The sequence below is a fragment of the Leptinotarsa decemlineata genome, unplaced genomic scaffold (assembly GCF_025532065.1).
Source record: "Leptinotarsa decemlineata unplaced genomic scaffold, Ldec_3_MD MMD2_tig00001719_RagTag_RagTag, whole genome shotgun sequence".
Taxonomy (NCBI): domain Eukaryota; kingdom Metazoa; phylum Arthropoda; class Insecta; order Coleoptera; family Chrysomelidae; genus Leptinotarsa; species Leptinotarsa decemlineata.
This window is the reverse complement of record NW_027412569.1, coordinates 11,778,578-11,797,875: the sequence shown is the minus strand read 5'-3', so window position 1 is coordinate 11,797,875 and position 19,298 is coordinate 11,778,578. Positions and strand designations below refer to the sequence as shown.

Genomic DNA, 19,298 nt, shown 5'->3' with positions numbered 1-19,298 from the left:
AATGACAATTCAAGTAGCACAACTAAATCAAATATCTCTTCAACAAAATTTCAAATAGAATAAAATATTCGTTTGTAATAAGAAATGGCAATGTCGCATGCATTCAGAACAACAATACAGGAAAAAGAACGAGAATACCTGAAGAAGAAGAAAATTAGATACAATATGAATGAGTTTTACGGTGTTGCAAAGCTCAAAAAATCTAAAACGAAGTACTGAGTATTTACATGTAGCTTGCACGTATGCGGTTATCCCAATATTAGTATACGGATAAATTGAGAAATCCTAAATTTTGGGATGTGCACATCCATGATTTGAATAACCACAGTCATATTGTAAAACATTCTGTTTCAATATCACCGAAAGTAAAACACTACAGTGTTCAGTTGTTGATATTGAATAAAACTCATAGTTAAAATGTCAAATTTATTTGTACCCTGTAAGCAAATAATCATTTTCCCTGTAAATCATATTATTATAATATGTACTATGTTATATAATACACAATCTTTCATCATACAACTCTATTTAGTTTATGCAGGCCATTTTTAGGCGGAAATTATAGAAAATAAAGTGGTGCCCTCTGCTTTAAACCATTAGACTTTTGGCGATATGCCGCCATGCTAGCTCGCCATCTTACCCATCAAAGATCAACAATAGCCAACTAGCAGGCTTTTTCTCCCAAAAAGATATGGAAGTGATTAGCAGTAGTGGGCTGCAGCTGTATTATGAACAGCAGTGTTGTTCTTGGCGTTGATTTAGTATCAAAAAGTAACTTTTTGACGTTCACTAATTTTGTTACAGTTTGAAAATAATTCAACTGACGCACCAGAACTTATAGTTGACGTATCAAAGCTGACAGTTGACGTATGAGCACTGACAGTTAACATATCAGAACCCACGGATGTGAAGGGCATTTTTAGCCGTCTTCAGTCATTTTTTCTACGTCAATTCGAAGTTTTTGATGATGTATCATTTAATGTTGCCAAATTCTCAACGCGAAATGCTGCAATTTGTGTAGGACTCTTTCAAAAGTTACAATTTTATGTCAAATGTTCCTTTTTTTCGACATCATCTGTTACACTTTTTTTCGAACGACTTCTAAAAGACCTACGAAATTAAAATTACTATGCCGTAGCACAGAAAAATTGTACCTATTCATAGTCTAACTTGAAGAATCAAAGTCAGAGATGGTTCCCAAAGAAAGGGTGGATAAAAGTTGAATTTGTGGATACGGCTCAGGGTGACCATATGCGGAAGATTTCTACTTTTTCGGTAGATTTTCAACGTAAATTGAAAAATGCAGTAGATGAATAGATGGTCGATTTGGATAAGATGCCTTGGCGATAGAATTTTCATTTCAATGTGTGTGGCGACATCTACAGCAAATGATATGAATTCATTATTTCTAGATTCTGTCCGCTTCAATACACAGAACACAAAATGGAAACAGATCATAAAACATCCATTTTCCGATTGCTTCTGTATATCTCCGACCTCCAAATAAAGGAAGAAGAAGGTAACCTCATTTCACTTTTCTTTTTCAGACTTTCAAAGAATTGAAAGTTTCATTTCGAACATGGAAACATTTTTGTTTTTGAATCTTGAAATCCAATACTTGAAATAGTCCCAGTGTTCAAAATAACCAACTAGAAATATACTTGCTATTTCAAGTATTAGACCAGGCTCATTGGCCGTAAGAAGGCCAAGGCCCTCTAGATTCAGTGATGCTTTTCAAATGTCTGCAAGCGCCACCTAGTGGTTAAAAATTCAAATTTTCACTATGTTGGTTTCTTCAAATCAAAGAGTACACCACTTCAAATACATTGCAATAGATTTCAATAGGTTTTCGATGACACTGTAGCACAGATAGGTAGATTTCTCAAATAAAATGTGGTCACGCTGAACAGCTTGGAAGTAGTAACGTTCATAACGTACCTTATCCATGATAATGAAGGATTTCGCCGGCATTTACGTTCATTACAAATAGAAATACTCGTAACATTGGTTATAAATACTTCAATAGTTAACGCTTACAGTAAAGTCAAGTGGTTTGATTTATTACATTTCATACTGATGTATTAATAAACATTACAAAATATATCTTCAGAAACAATAATTGCGTCTTATCATCGCTATATTTGAACTTAATTACAATTCTTTCCAAGATAACACATATTTATTGTATATTCTAAGGAGATTCATAAATAAACAAAATGCTTTTCACAAATATTGATTGTGCACAATTCAACAATTTCGATGGGGTCTATCTCTTGTACGTTCCAAGGTACGCATCACAGTTTGGGCAGGTGTGGGAGACGTCCATGCATTTTTCTATACAGCAAGGGATGAGGCAGCAACCTAGGAAGCATCTGTAAAAGAATAAATTATTTAATGTCTGGTAACAAAGACGTCGCTAGTTGAGAACGCTCAGTTCTCTGGAACCAATATCCAGAAGACGATCTGAAAATTATGAAACACAATATGTCCTTTGTCTGGTTTGCTATAGTTCAAATGTGGCGACTTGTGATTAAATGGAGAATATTTGTTAGGTACTTGAGTATACTGGAGATATATTAGCCCAAAAACTTTTTAGAGGATAGCGAAATCTGAATGGAATTTTCGTTCATGTTATGTCATTCTATAAGACTTCTAAAAGTTTGCAGTAAACTGTAAAGAGTTGCATTGAAAGATGGACTCGAAGGGATTATGGTGTACAAAATGACTATATGACTAAAATGTAGTCAATTATTTACACCAGCATTGATGGTAAATGTATCCAAAAGATATCCATCCACGGCCACTTGCAGTGGACGTTCTTATTTCACCGAAAAGACTTACGAAAAAGAATAACGAATAAATACTGCAAGATCAATCTGTTTCAGTGTTTACCAAAAAACTGAACTGAACTTGTCTCTATTATTGCTTTGTTATTTCTATCATTGCAGTTTTGCATAAAAAACAATAACTTTATCATTCACAGCTACATTAATTTGTCCAAACAACCAACAAGGAGTAGGTTTCGTGTTATGAATAGTTATACCTCCAATCATTCGCCTGATTTTAAATTCCTGTTTCAAACCTCCTACGTGACTATAAACACTCGACATATAATTATCATTACATTTAATTTGTTTTTCTCGTAGAATGTCAATACTTATACAATTTTGTGCATTTTTTTATATGGTTTGACAGCGTTTGTCCTCTAGAACACACTGGCAAACATTTAAAATCGGAAGCAATCACCGGTATCAAAGTACGCGGCTTTAAATTGCTGTGTTTCTTGTTGAAAGCTAGCGTGACGTCACGGGATATGTGCGATTGTTGGTACAGTGTCTAAAACACGTTCGTTCTGTTATAAAGCGCATTTATAGTTTGAGATCCTCAATACTTCAACGAAAAAAAAAGGAGAGAGTTCATCTCATTTTTGTTTTCAAATGAATGTGATATGTTTTCATTAAAATGATCTTCGCAGCAAGAGAAAGTTCATTTAGGGGACTAAAAAGGATTCTCTAGGTATTTGCCAGGCTTGGTTAAATTTTATATTTTCGTTAAGAGTTACAAAAAAATTGAACTTCCACACGTTCATACAGAAACTGAAACTGATGGCAATTCCTAGTTGGTTCGGCGTTTGATATATCTGGTGACATCACAGCTCATTGCTCCCACCTATTTGTAATTATATAGGTATATAGGAAATAAAAACCAGTGTAGTTTCAGAGGATAGTGAAATTGAGAAAAAAACATAAAAATTACAGTGAAACTGTTATCCATACTCCAACTGGCTTTATATGGAGAAACATCTCATGGATCTTAAAATTAACTCTTTGTTCTCCTACAATTATATACACTGTTCTATTCTCATAGATTTGTATGAAATTTATTCAAGATAAAACACTATCAAAATATCGAAAATGTCTCATTAATTTTTGAATTGCAAATGAGAAACTTCGGGAAATCATAATATGTTTTATTCAATTCCATATCAACCTTTGGAGTATTCAATAGATTAAAATAGATTTGTTGACGACAAACCACGTGTATGACTAATAGATGTAAATAAAAATGTGTTTGTAACATTCAGTTACGAGTTTTAACGAATACATAAACAGTTCCGCGTATGTTGCTGTTTCCACATATCACATTCTGATTTGATTTTTTTTTATAATGCCATTCAGCAAAAATCGAGTTCGCCAGAAAATTATCATACCTACAGATTTGATTCGTAATTTCACACGCTTTGAGGCAAGTTGCGCTAACAAATAGCTTAAAAGTAATAAAAGAGACGTTCGTTTTTTCGAGAGTATCTCAAAAGCTATTGCAGATATCCAAATTTGAAGAAAACATACTGAAGAACAGAACAGCTTCTTATAAAGACCTAAGGTTATATAATTTCACAAATTACACGAGAAACGATTCGATTTTCATAAACTTTATTTTCAAAAATATCACAGTAGCTTTTTCGTATAGTTACTCTTTTCAAATGTCTTCGAGAAATAGTATACACCTGTTATCACATAAGAATCGACAGAATATCGCTAAATTATTAAAAGTAGATCTGGGATTCATGAAACCATGTTGGTGATTTGAAATGACATTTGACGTAGATACGGTTGTATAAAATTATCACGAAAAGTCCTAAAAACTGAGATGAGTCAGCAATTTTCATTATCGTCTCTTGTCTTGGACTTGTATACGGGATAAACATCAGCTATTTTCCATTGTTCTGCAAATATGGGTCTTCAAAATGAGATTGTATAAAGTTGTCAAGGGATGAGACAAGGCTCAATGAGAGAGATGAACCCCTTCATGAAATGGTGAAAACGTTTATGAAAACCTAGAATTTTGGGGTTTTACAAAGAAAAATATATAAGATGCAAACGAAAGAAGACAAAAAAACTGTTTCAATTCCTGTAGATCTAATAACTCTTCCGATGAACAACAGGTACGTTTCCTAATTCGCAATCCATGGAGAGTCAAAGACTTAATTGTTTTGAACTGCTATTACATGGAGACAATCCTCTGGATCTTGATTATAGTAAAGAAATCAACAAATTATTCAAACAAGGTTATTTGACGTTAACCTTCGTAGCAATAATGGAAGACAGACATTCCACGAATGATGCATCGTGCAAATACTAACCATCGACGAATCTGATAACTAGATTAGTGAAATATCGATTTTAAATGTTGTTAATGTGACACTTTTCTACAACAAATCTTTCGACATTACATATACCATGCTAACCCTCTACATTGACTTTCTGGTGGTCCCGAAAGTAATTCAGTAATCGTTTCAATGAGTCAGATTTACCTGATTGGAGTGTGTAGGATTGGAAATGTTGAAAAGCCTTACAATATTCCAAAATAGTATGGTTGCTCAGTTATTTCTATCTGTTGTTTGGCCATATTTGTAAAAGTCATCAACCTCTGGTATACCTAAACTGAATGTGTCCGCGACGAGTTATGATGAACAGGATCGGAATAGCCCATTTGTAAAAATTGCGGCTCTGGATTACTCGACCGATAATCTACAAATGTCATGTATGATTTTTGGCCAGTTATTTACAGCCATCCCATATTTCTCCTGGGCATGGAGGATATCAACACCTTAGTTGAGATAATCGAATGTTTTGATCTGTTCATCAGAGGAGGAACAATACACAATTTTGTTCAAGATATACGTGATAAAAATTGGAATTATTAATCGGTATGGAATTTGGAACCATGTTACTATTAGATGAAGTGGACATACAGACTTAGTACCACGACTTTACATCAACGTTATTGATACGCTCCCTATGCCAGCATCCTTCACTATGCACGCAGATGACACCTCACTTATAATTTCCAATACCCGAGAAAGTTCTATAACGGAAAACTGTGAGGAAAGTTTATCCGCAGTTGATAATTGGTTCTCGGCAAATCGTCTTTTTCTGAATATTGATAAAACAAAATGCCTTAGATTTCATATCCCGCAAAGAACCTGTGAATATATCTCATTTGGTTTTCCTATGATGCAATTTCTGCAATACACGAAACATGGTGTATTGCAGAAATTATATTGCAGGTACAGATTTTTTGCTCATTGTATTTTTAAAGCCCATTTTAATAATACTTATTTTGAATAGACTTATACTTCAATGTCGACATTACCATATTTTTCTGGTGATTGAAAAATATTAGTTTTGATTTGTTTTTTTCTTTCAGAACTGAATTCGATATTTGCATTCAGAAATTTTTAAACGTAGGTGATGTTGACCAAGATACTGAAATATCTCTGAGGACTGCAGCCACTAAACATTCAGTTGGTTCAGGGCAAGAGTTCGTAAGGTGCAGCTGCGTAAAAAAATGTTTGGCAAACAGTTGCAAATGCAAGAAAAAAATGGTGCTCTGCAATTCTAAATGCCTTCAGAGTACACCATGCAAAAATAAGTGAATTTGATTTTGATCTAATTAATAAATACATCTTGATTTTATTACTCGTATTTCTGGTATTTTATTATTCCCTGTTAGCATAGAATAGACTAGGCCAAACTAGTTTATCCTGAAGTGTACCTAATCATATAAGGCCCAACCAGTTCATCCTAGGCCAAACTAGTTTGATTTTTTCCATACAGCCTGTACTGTCTCAAGGAAATAAAATCATATTATTATTATTATTATTACTTTGGATGTGAAATGTATATTATTAATTATTATCCGTAGTGGACATAACGGTTTTTATATTTGTATTATCAATACACTCGTTTTTTATTATGTACGGTTCAAAACTTTGTCATAAAATGAAATTAGCAAACTCTCATTTTCATAAGTTTTTCTAGAAGCTTCACGTATAACCTGTTATGTAGTGACTTGAATTGCGATTATTTCTGTGTATGATAAAGTTTTACAGAGTCAGTTCAATTAATAGATTCTATAGTTACTCATGTTCATAATTCATTGAAAGTATGAGAACAACAAAAATATTTTTCGGGTCTAAATTTTCATCACTGCAAAGCTTCAGTTCTAAAATTAAACTGATTATCGCAATTCATATCCCAAAGTGGCTTTGAATGCTCTGTTTTTATTATTGTGTTTCAAGTATATATATATCTCTCACCTGCATTTACTCCACAGTTGGTGAAATTGAGGAAACAATAGTCAAAAAATCACTGTCCAAAATTGTCTTTTCATGTTAGGCATGTCCAACATTTATGGGCAACTTTTTTTGACGAATTCAGTGCTGAAGAGTGGAAAAAACTCTGTGATCACGCAAAAAAGTGGGAAGAAAAATTCTTTGAAGCAGAACCTTCCATTGACGAAGTTACGGAACATCCGATTATAAATTTAGGTGAAGATTCTACTTCCGAAACTGAAGAGGACAAGAGTGATTGAGATTCTGACTAATTTCTTGTGCAATTACTATTTATTTTTTGTTAAATTCCAATAAAGCAATTATTCATCGTACAATTCATTTGTAATAATATTTAAAGGCTTTTCAAAACTAATTTATTATTCACAATACAATTTTTGTTTCTTTTTTCTCAGAATTTCGCTCTTAGAATACACGGTTTACCTGAATTAATTCCTTCACCAAGTACTTTGACTATATTTACAAGAACCTAAATTGAATATATTCGTTTATTGTTCACAACAAATTATAATTACTGTTTTTTAATATCCATTTATTGTTTACCCCTCAATCCGTACTATGTAAAATTGCAAAGAATATCTATCAAATTCTTATAAAAATTGATACAATGAGAAATGTTCTTCAATTTGGGTTATTATAGCAAATGCAAGCTTGAACAAAATAAAGTTTTCATGAGTTTGTCAAATTCACTTCAAAAAGTATTCAAATTGATGTTTTAAATGTTGGGTTTTAATTTTTAAAGGGATTTGTTTTTAATTCACATATTGGCAACAGCGCCAAGTTAAAATAATGTATACGTACCTAGATAATTCTACTTTAAAAAAGGAAAATTATCTTTATAAATCAACAATTGAGGCAAAATATAAATTATAGTTCAATACCACCTCCATAAGCCACATAAACTACAGTTGTTTTGTTATTTATTCATATAGAGGAAGATAGGTTAGGTGCACAAAAAGTCATATGTCACAGAATGTCTCGGAACTCGGAACAAAAGTAAACAAACAGCACGCCTCTGAAATATGTCATCTTTGTTTGTCTCATGCAGGTAACAGATTCATTGTCCTTTATGAGCTGTAACCGATGTTGCCAAATGGTGAAATAGAAACGAATCCCCTTGAATGTTGAATGCATTATTTCATTCCTCTTCTTTAAATATTGAAAAAAAAAAGGTTGAAATGATAAATTTAAAATGCGTTGTTTTAGAGCTCTATTATGAAAACTACTTGATTTTCGTCAGGAGGAACATTCCCTATTGTCGTTTTAAGTATTTAATATAGATAAACTTTATCTTTTGCACCAAGTAATTTGGACGAAGTAAAAATATAAATTACTAGCTCTTACCCACTCTTATATTAACGTACAGCCGAAACTACTGAACCTAGAATCTTGAAATATGCAGGTAGGTTCTTTGTATAGCGTAAGTAAGCATCATTCCAACCCTAAGGGGGAAAATAGGGGTTCAAAGATTGTTTTAAAATTCGTCAGTTTTGAAGTTGGAAACCTGAAGTTTTGGGCTAATAAAAAAATATTGTCACTTGGTGACCGAAACAAGTGTCGAGGTGTTGGGTTTGGGCAGCAGGCCCTTTTGAACACTGTTATAGATTCTTCGTTCAAATTGCAATGCTTGAATATCTGTTGAAATTTCGACATTATTGAATTCAACTTCATGGGGGTACTCGAGCCACAAAACAGGGTTTTGTTGATATCTGTTAAATTTCAGAATTTAAAACGAGTTGATGACATGCTTAGTTAAGGGCTCTGGTTTATAAGGTTCATGAGGTTTTTATTTGGGTGTATGCTTTATGATTTCGGTAAAGCTCAGGAAAGCTTTCAGTGCAAGGCAACCTAGATGAAACCAGATACCAGATACGTGATTCATCAGACAGCGGTGTTTCGACCTATCAACGTCTCATCAGTAGTATTATTTTTAGAGAACTCGGAGCTTGACGTTTGCAATGAACCATTTGACGACGTAAAGTCATGTTTGTATGTAGCTAACTTACCCGACTATACAAAGGATTCCACTGGAAATATAAGCTATCAATCCCGGCCTTGACTTTGTCGTTGTGTCGATTTCAGCGTGGCAGTGAGGACATATCATATGCGTTGGGTTTGGGCCGACTGGTACGACAGTGGTGACTATTTCAGGGCCTTTGGTAATGACTGAAAAGAAAAATTTTGAGAAATAATCAATTTGGTCTACACTAAAAGTCTGGGCTCTCAATATATATCAAAGTGTAGCAATAATTGTTACAATGTAACTGATATAAAGATCTTTAATAATTATATTTCGTTCTTCTATTTTGTTAAGTTATTAGTGGTAATGATATTTTCCTTAATACACGAACCGTTTGGATGTCTTATCAATTCCAATCAAGAATGAACTGAAAGAGATATATTTTTAGGCGAGGTTAGTTTTTTAGGAGAAGAGCTATTTGGCTTTCTACATTTCCATCTTTGTATAAAAAATTAGGGAAACTTTCAAAGGAATGAAGAAAGTAAACAAGTTCAAAATGAACTCTTCACAAAGAATATTGCAATGAATATTCTCAATATAAATAATTTATATCCTTGAATGGGATATTAAATTACGGCATCATATATTATTACACCCAAAATTTACTTTCCGGTGGTTATAATTATAGAAAGTTGTAACTCTTCATGAGAGAAAGTTTATAGCTAACATCGACGTAAATACCGATAAAAGAGAATGTATACATGTCATTTGATTCATCATTGAAGTTCTCATGATTATCACAACAGGCATAAATATTCGCTACGGTAAAACTCCAAGAGTATGAAAACTTTTACCCCTCAATGAAGATTCTATAAAAAAACATCAGTTTGTAACTGTTGATTTCAAAGAGAAACATTTTGTTGCTTAGATACAGTCACTATTTAGCATAGAAAGAATACAGGTAGAAGTCTGAAGAAAGTCGCTACACTAAATTGTTGTTATTCTTGAAAACGTGGCTAATATATAAGAAATGTCTAAAATCTAAGGTTGCTGCTACTGTAAGAAATCATTTCGCCTCGTTTAAACTTAGCCAACCACTTGGCCTTGGCTTCAACAGTATTTTTTTCACCTAAAAGCAATGCTCTATTAACACACGAAATTTCTATTTTTCCATTTTCTTCAAACTAACAAATGTGGCCCCACTCAAAATCTTCTATCCCACAAACTAATAGTCCGTCAGCTGTTAAATTTGTACACGTGTCTGTTGAAGGATGGGGTTAACAAATAATCATAATTATGGATTCAACACTACTATTGCCATATGTGTGTCAGCCTACGAACTTTCCGGTCCATATAATATATCACCAATACGTCGCGTATACTTTTCATTTGAACTACTAATAAATTTCTGGATATCACATATAAATTATTGGCATTCAAGGTGGTTTAAGTTGAAGAATTTCTTTCTCATTTTCGTGAGGACATATTTATTATTAAAGTTTGGCAATTCAATTTTCAAGTCGGTCTCTTTTATATGTGCATTGTATTGGCGAATTTTATATTATTTACACATTCATTTGAGTAGCGTTAAGTTCTAGTCACTGTCATAATCATAATATCAAAATAAAGCAGCAAATTTCTGTAAAAGCATTTAGAAAAAGTTTCAATTCTTAGTTACAATCATATTCGAATATCCCATTTCACTGGTTCAAGGATAGTAATAGTGATATTTTAACAGATTTATTTGTTAGTTTGTTTTTCAACTAGGATTGCGTTTATGAGTGAATTTTAGCAAGCTTCACCTACATTTATTGCAACAAAACCAGGCAGATTCATTATTGTTACCACATTGTACACTCGTTTTTGGAAATATATAATTCAGCTCACAATAAAATTAATACAACAGAAATCAACTAAGCTGATTCGCAAAAACTCGAATGTTGTTTTGACTGTAAAGTATAAATAAACGAAACAAACGATAATGAGATAAATTTCTCCAAAACGTTAAGGCAAAAAGCATTGAGCTTCGACCTCAATGATACCAATATGAGTCAATGAAATAATTGTTATTTTTAGGTAGGTAATTGTCGATAGAACATACTTAAAAAATAACAGTTGATGGTAACATATACACTACTGTGTTCAATCTAACTTTATTACGAGAAAACATTGTTGAAGAATATTCGAAAACATACAACAAGAGGCGGATTTAAATGGGGGGGGGGATGTAAGATGTCATTAGATGCCATATTATTATTATAACTGTGTTATCGAACAGTCGTCCAAAATGTCCATCTGCTTGGGTTGTTATGTTAATTATTTCATTTTAATTTTCACTAATCATTTTCGAACGAAAGTTTATTGCTGAAAAGCAGATTAATATTTAGAACGATAGACACCACTTAAGATGTTTCGAGTAGATACTCATTGTTAACACTTTTATGGATAAGACAAGGAATTCGGGACCCAGTGGTTGACCCTTTTTGACTATATTTATGACCCCGACTATTGTCAATGAGAACTCATTTTTAGCCGATGCATACTACCGCTACAAATGAGTAGGTTGAATAGACAATCTCAAATACATGGCAACAATACAAAACAAGCAAACTTCATTAGGTTACCACAATCCCAGAATATTTATTTGGACTACTATCTCTATAATATGTCACCAACAGAAATAAATACCCTTTATTCACTTTTATTCAAGAAAAAAATAAAAAATTTTCTTCTGCAACATTTTTTTATTTGGTTTCTGACTTTACTGCTTGTTGCAAAATTCTTTTGTTAAGTGTGTGTAAAACCATGAATGTTTAATTCTAAATTCTATTACATTTCTACGTATGAACATCAATGTTCCGTAAAAAGATGACTGTGTAGATGTTGACCCGTTCAGAAAATAATAAGGGGGGACATTAAAGATATGCACTGTATATGCGTTTATGTAATATACGTTTTAGAAATGGCAACAGCTTTAGCTGTACGATTTTCTTAAGGGTTTGTGTTTTTTTTGACTCATATGTCATATTTCATTCATGTATTTTACTAAGAGAAACTCTGCGTGTTTAACCATGTTGCAACTTCTTTCATGACTTAAGCTATACACTGTAGTGTCTGTTGCATCAATAAATTACTACTGCTAGGTACTACTATAATAACATTTTCATATAAAGCAAATTTTACAACGTGCAAGAATTTCACTTTTCCTGCAAAAGTTATCGTCGCTGTAGGTTTTTCCTCAATCAAGCAAGTCTAAAAAACAACAACAAAACATCATCTAAAAGGATGGATTCAGTCTCAATTTAAATGTTGCAAGTTTCAAATCGTGCGTGCAGAGATATTGTAATTAATTATACAAGGTTTTACATATAAGTACGTTAATTCAAGTGACGTATTCCTGAGACAATTTTAGGAAAAAAAGTCTATATGAACTTGTGTCCGAAAATGCTTCGTTTCGGAGATATGGGGTGTTGAAATTTAATTTTTCTGTTCGCTTTTTGAAAATAACTCTTGCAAAAAATAAGTTATTTGCACAAAATTTGGTACCCGGAGTTTTTTTGACGTGGGAAATCATAACTTAGTATTAATTTTCATGTAACATTTAGAGGACGCTGCGTACGCTGTCATTATTTATTTCAAATTTCCCTAACTTTTTTGACAGTAAACTTTTCATACTTGTCATGAAAAAACCTAAATCCCACACTTTTTCCAAGTAAAAAAGGTACACCACCTCAACAACGCTGGAGGTGATCGTTTTTGAGATATTTACAATTTTCTATATTGATGCATATTACTTCAAAGCCAAATTTGATTTCAATAATTTTTGTCACTCTCCGCTTGCAAGTTAAGTTAATTAAATCGAGTAGGCTATGAAAGTTTGTTTATAAAAATAAAAGTTCGCTGTCACATTTTTAACTATTAATTGACAAATTCACAGTTCGGAGTCTATAAAGTGATTTTTTGGTACCATGCCCGAATGCTGTTATGGCTGATATGGTTTTTGCATACGGCTTGGCTGACGGAAATTCTAGAGAGGCCAGACGCATCTATCAGGAAAGGTATCCCCAACGCGTGACTCCTTGTGCAGCGACATTTGCGAATCTTTTCCGGCGACTTTCCGAATCTGGAAGCTTTGAAACAAATTCTGCAGCAGGACGGCCACGAACTACTAGAACTGTAGAATTGGAGAAGGCGGTTCTCGAAGAAATTAGTGAACATCCAGAGACAAGTACAAGAAAAATTAGTCAAACTTCAAATGTGAGTCACATGACAGTTTACAGAATTTTAAAGGAACAGCAATTATATCCTTATCATATTCAGCGTGTCCAGGCACTTACGCTACATGATTTCTGACCACGTATCGAATTTGCTCGATGGCTTTAAAGAAAAGTCGAACAACATCCGCAAATTTTATCGAAAATCCTCTTCACAGATGAGGCAAATTTTTCATGAAATTCCATAACAACCACATCTGGGCGGAAGATAACCCACTTGCGATAACGCAAACTCATTTCCAAGACAGATTCTCTTTTAATGTATGGGTAGGCATAATTGGAGATTATTTAATTGGGCCCTATTTTCTCCCCTTACGTTTGAATAGAGATGCTTACCTACATTTTTTGGAACACGAGCTTCCCCAACTTATGGAAGATATTCCCATTGGTCTCCCAAATCACTCTTGGTTTATGCACGATGGAGCTTCTGCTCATTTTCGTGTGATAGCAAGAACTTTTTCAGACGTAGAATATCCCCAACGATGGATAGGAAGAGGAGTCACTGAGCATTGACCCCCGAAGTCAGCGGACCTCAATCCCTTCATTTTTATCTTTTGGGGACACCTAAAATCACTAGTTTATGCTAGCCCCATTGAAAACGAGGAAATGTTGAGTGATCGCATCATAGCTCGCTGCGAAACGATAAGAAACACATCGGGCATTTTTCAACGGGTACGGAATTCTTTGATGAGGAAAGCAGAAGGTTGTATTACTGTTGGGGGTAGTCACTTTGAATAGTTGTTGTAATAGTTGTTTCGTTCAATTTTTATATGTTTATTTTCCTAATAAATAACATAGTACTTCCCCGAATTGTTTATTTCAAAAACTCCGAAATGTAGCACTTTCTAATTGAATAATTAAACCTGACAAATTTTCTTAATTTGGATTGAATAAGCAATTCGATAATGCTCAGTTTAGAAGAAGTCTGTACGGGTATACTGCGTATAAGTATACTGCGTGAAAATTGCAAAAAACGTATGACAAAAACCTACCATGTTTTGAAAAATTTCAACAATCTGTATTTCGAAAACGAATCATTCTTCGTTAAACATTTTATCGGAAAAAGTTGTTTATGTTGACGAGATCCACCACATACTTAGTTTTTGTAATGTTCTCAGCAACTTCACTTAGCGCTAGGAGCTAAGTAATATGCATCGATATAGAAAATTGTAAATATCTCGAAAACGATCACCTCCAGCGTTCTTGAGGAAGTGTACCTTTTTTAATCGGAAAAGGTGTGGAAATTAGGTTTTTTCATGAAAAGTACCAAAAGTTTACTGTCAAAAAAGTTGCAATTTGAAATAAATAATGACAGCGTACGCAACGCCCTCTAGATGTTACATGAAAATTAATACGAAATTATGATTTCCCCGTGTACCGAATTTCGTGCAAATAACTTATTTTTTGCAAGAGTTGTTTTCAAAAAGCGAACAAAAAATTCACACACATTTATAACATCTGTGCTTGTGCATGATTGTTGCCACTGAGTATTAATGATCCAGCTTTGTTCAAACTTGCGACGTTTATGACTTAAAGCTGTTGCACGAGTCCATCCTAATTGAACTTCAAACCTCACCTCACCCCATCTAAATGTAAACAATACTCACAGGAATGGTTCGGGACATAAGGGCTGGAAGGAGGGACACCCCCAACAGCCTGTGCGTAGCTGGGAGGAGCAGCTGGGGGCGGCCCGTACGGGGGCGGCGTGGAATAACTCCCTTTACTCATCACACTTCCTCGATTCACCGATCAAACTTTGGGAATAAACACGGGAAACGATCGGCGCCAACTCTAATTTTAGCGACAGTTGGGTCAACACTGAAATAATTGGGTTACGCGGGCGCTTGTTCAATGCTAAAGAGCTAAGGTCACTAGATACTACTAACACTAACACGAAATACCAACTATCTAACGATGGCGAGCTTGGGGCATGGCATCCTTTCCTCTACGCGAATTATATAAAGATTATGATGTAAGCTTAGACTTTCTATAGCGTTCGAAAATTGGTCGGCGTTAGGAGGGGAGCACTGGGACGTTGAACACAGGTGAGGATAGTGTCGATTCACTGCATGTAGAGTTTGTTTACTTTCACACTAGTCTAATCAACAAGTTCAAAAATATGAAAAAAAGAGATAAAGGTCTTAAAAATATGATCGATAGCTCATTCGATCCGGAATCACCTCTAGAAAAATGTTTTTGCAGGATTTTGGTGCAGGTAAAAATTGCAATTGTTGTTAACAAAATAAGATAATAAAATTGTATTTATTTTTTCGTTAATAACTCAAAAAATATTAATATTTAAGCAATTTCGAAAAAAGCTTGTTAAAGAGGAGGAAATTTCCGATAAAAAGTCCCGACTCCCGAATCTCTATCTCCATTATTTATAATTTTAATTTGACGTTGAAAATAGGGTTTCGCACGGCTGTTACGGCATGCGCCCGCTGCCGCTAAAGAGAGTTTATCAAAAGAAATAATTTTTTTATAACATAAAATGTCATTTTAAAAATTTGAAAAAGTTATAATATCTTCTTAACACTTGATTGAATCGAGTCCCGTAGAAAAAAAGTTCTATCAGCATTTTTCAAAAAGTTATTCAATTGTTAACTAACAAATTTTTTCCCAATCTCTGTTGGCATAAATAATGGGTATAAATAAATGACCTATAAATTTTAAACTTCGTTGAGCCCTTTTGATTTATTTATTTGATTTATTAAATTGTTTTAAAGAAATAAAGAAATTCAATATTTTTGAAAAAGTTTTTTTGCTATTTTGTTGTCTAGAGATAATTATGATTTAAAAAAAATGTTTTCCTAATTTAAATTTTTAATTGTTTAAAATCGATTTTGTTATATTTCGATTGTTTAAATAATTACTTAAGAAATAATTTTGCTTTTGAAAATCACAATTCACACTTTTGAATAGTTTGGCAAAAAAAATGTTATTCATCAGTTAATTGTTTATTAGTTTAACAATTTGTTATGAACAAATATTGACCAACGTTATATTTTTTTTCTGAAGCAGAAAACATTCAAAAAGTGTTATAAGAAATTATTTTCATTTACTATCATTTTATAATTCAATTAATTATATAAGTTTTTATGACATTTTTTTATATATAGCAGTTTTATTAATTTTTTTCTGTTCCATTCGTTGGTCAATATTTGTTTATAACAAATCGTTTAACTAATAAACAATTAAATAATAGAAAAAATGTTTTGACAAACCATTCAAAGTGTGAATTATGATTTTCAAAGGCAAAATTATTTCTTAACTAATTATTTAAACAATCGAAATATAAAAAAAATCGATTTCAAACAAATAAAAATTGAAATTAGGAGACTTTTTTTTCATATTCATTTCAAGACCATAAAATAGTAAAAAACATTTTCAAATATATTGAATTTCTCTATTTGTATAAAACAATTTAATAAACAAATTACGTAAAAAATTCATATCTTACGTTAATAAAAAAAATATCAACAATTTTTAGGTATTTATTTTTGCAATAGTTATAAAAAATCATAACTAACAAATTAATAAATTTTTATGAATTTTCATCGCAGGATCGTATGAAGTATATATATGTATATATATATATATATATACATATATATATATATATATATATATATATATATATATATATATATATATATATATATATCAAAAGGGCTCCAAGAAGTTTAAAATTTATAGGCCAATCATTCATACCTTTTATCCCATTATTTATGCCAACGGAGATTGGGAAAAAATTTGTTAGTCAACAATTGAATAACTATTTGAAAAATGGCGATAAAACTTTTGTTTCTACGGGACTCGACTTGAACATATTTACTTCGATTACAAAATGGTACATTGGTTTTCTCGGTTTCTTTCCATTAGTTTTTTTTGTATTCCATTTTACTGAACTAACTTCATCATCCGAAATAAAACATGAAAGATCTCAAACTATATTTTTATTCTTGAAACTTATCCTTCTCGTAGACAGAGTCTAGCCACTAATAATCAATTATGCTTTGGATTAACCTTGCAGCGACAGCCTCACCCACATCGCAGATGGCCTGCTTTAAGAAGTTAGAATCTCGTTGAAGGTTGAGAGGACAATTTCAAGATGACGTTAATTGAATCCGTGGAACCAAGCAGTGCATTCTACGAGAGAGGATTCAGTTTAACTCTAATCTTTACATTTTATGTGTTGCCCACCAATAGCGTGAAACGCTTTTAGTATGGGAGCATATCTACCATCTACATATGGCTTGACTATTTCATAAATTTTGAAACTGAGGACTACAGATCTCACTGAACGTACTCATTTACGGTGTATCAAAAAGTGAAGAAAAATGTAGATGTTAAGTATTCGAAATTCGCCTACCCGGTGACTGAATACGTCGAATGTAGGACGAAATATGGATCGAAAACTATTAAAGTACTCAACAAACTCAAATATATTCAGAAGTAAGTTCAATACAATTGACTTATCAATCATTTATCAATGACAGCAAATGCGACATATTCCCACCTTGAGTTGTGGAACTTTGTTCACCAACATCTCAAATTGCTACAACTCAAATTGCTCAAATTTCTACCATATTTAGTAGTTATCGGAAGTGGTTCAGAAACACCCGTTGTCATTTTCTTGTGTTTCTTTAGTTTCTTTACTTCTGGTCTCTCTTGTAGAAACTGCTCGGTCTGATATCTGAGTTAAGTCCAAATCATCAACACAATTCATATCTGAAGGATATACTCGTAGAGGCCTGAGTACTATTCCCTTCGTTGTCTTCAGTTTGACCAGACGTGTTTTATTATCCTTCCCAGGTATCAGCAGACCGAGATATTCCTCTCTAAATCTCCCACGAAGATCACCTTTCAGCTTCATCCTGTATCTTAGATGTTTTCTCAGATCTGAACTTTCCACGGCGTCCAAATCCGGAACTCCGCGCTCTGAAATATCCTTGAGGAACATAGCAGGAGTCAAAGGAACAAGATCTTTGCTATCTTCGTGAATAACTCCTCGTATGTCAGACTCGCTTTTCCCGAAACTTTTCTCAGTAGATCCTTCATAATTCCGATTGACCTCTCCCACCAACCACCCCATCAGGCAGCTGTTGGAGGATTAAATTTCCACGTTATCCTCTCGGTGGTACTGTAAGCGGTTATCATTTTCCATTCCAATTATGAAAAGGCATTTTCAGCACCAACAAAATTTGGGCCATTGTCGCTGTATACAATAGATGGTTTTCCTCTTCTGCCATAAATCTTCTGAATTATTGTAAGAAAATATCTGTAGACAGTGATGAGAGAAGTTTTAAATGAACAGCTTTATGAATGGCACATGTATATAGGCAATTCCAAGCCTTCTCTCCAGGTCGAATGTAAAGTGGACCAGCTGAATCTACACCGATGACTTCAAAAACTTTGGCTTCTCGCACACGATTTTCTAGGAGTACTATAGGTGGAACCTCAATACATCTGGAGTTGAATCTGCGACATTTCGGACACTTTGAAATGACAGATTTCACTGATTTTCTCCCTCTGATTATGCCTTGGTTTTTGTGGCAATTCAATCGTGTTTGCCATGATAATTCTTGATAGATTTTTGCATTTTAATTTAATGAAACTATGTATCGTGCAAAATTTGAAGTATTTGCAAAACATGAACACATGTTTTGGAAAAGCAGTTCTGGTATGAAAGATTAATTCATTATTCAGGGAAAGATGGTTAGAATAATCCTGAATATTAAAAATAGGCAATCATGCAGAAGTATCTTCCGATCGACGGATCTAAAGACCATTTATACAGTATGAATGGTCAATGTTTTTCTTCAATAACGAATCGAATTTTATTGTAAATTACTTTTTCACAAATAGGTATGGAACTACAACTAGAAATAAAAACTACACGTGCATACAATTCTTCAATGAATTACCT

General features: G+C 33.2%; 1 protein-coding gene across 1 annotated transcript; it reads right to left on the bottom strand.

The window, feature by feature from the left end:
- Positions 1-412: 412 nt before the first annotated feature.
- LOC111515272 (LITAF domain-containing protein) lies at positions 413-15,334 on the bottom strand. Its single transcript, XM_023171506.2, has 3 exons — positions 14,977-15,334; positions 9,142-9,301; positions 413-2,372 (listed from the first exon to the last, which is right to left on the bottom strand). The coding sequence occupies exons 1-3, from the start codon at positions 15,095-15,097 to the stop codon at positions 2,267-2,269; spliced, it is 387 nt and encodes a 128-aa protein (XP_023027274.1). The 5' UTR covers positions 15,098-15,334; the 3' UTR covers positions 413-2,266.
- Between the last annotated feature and the right edge of the window lie 3,964 nt (positions 15,335-19,298).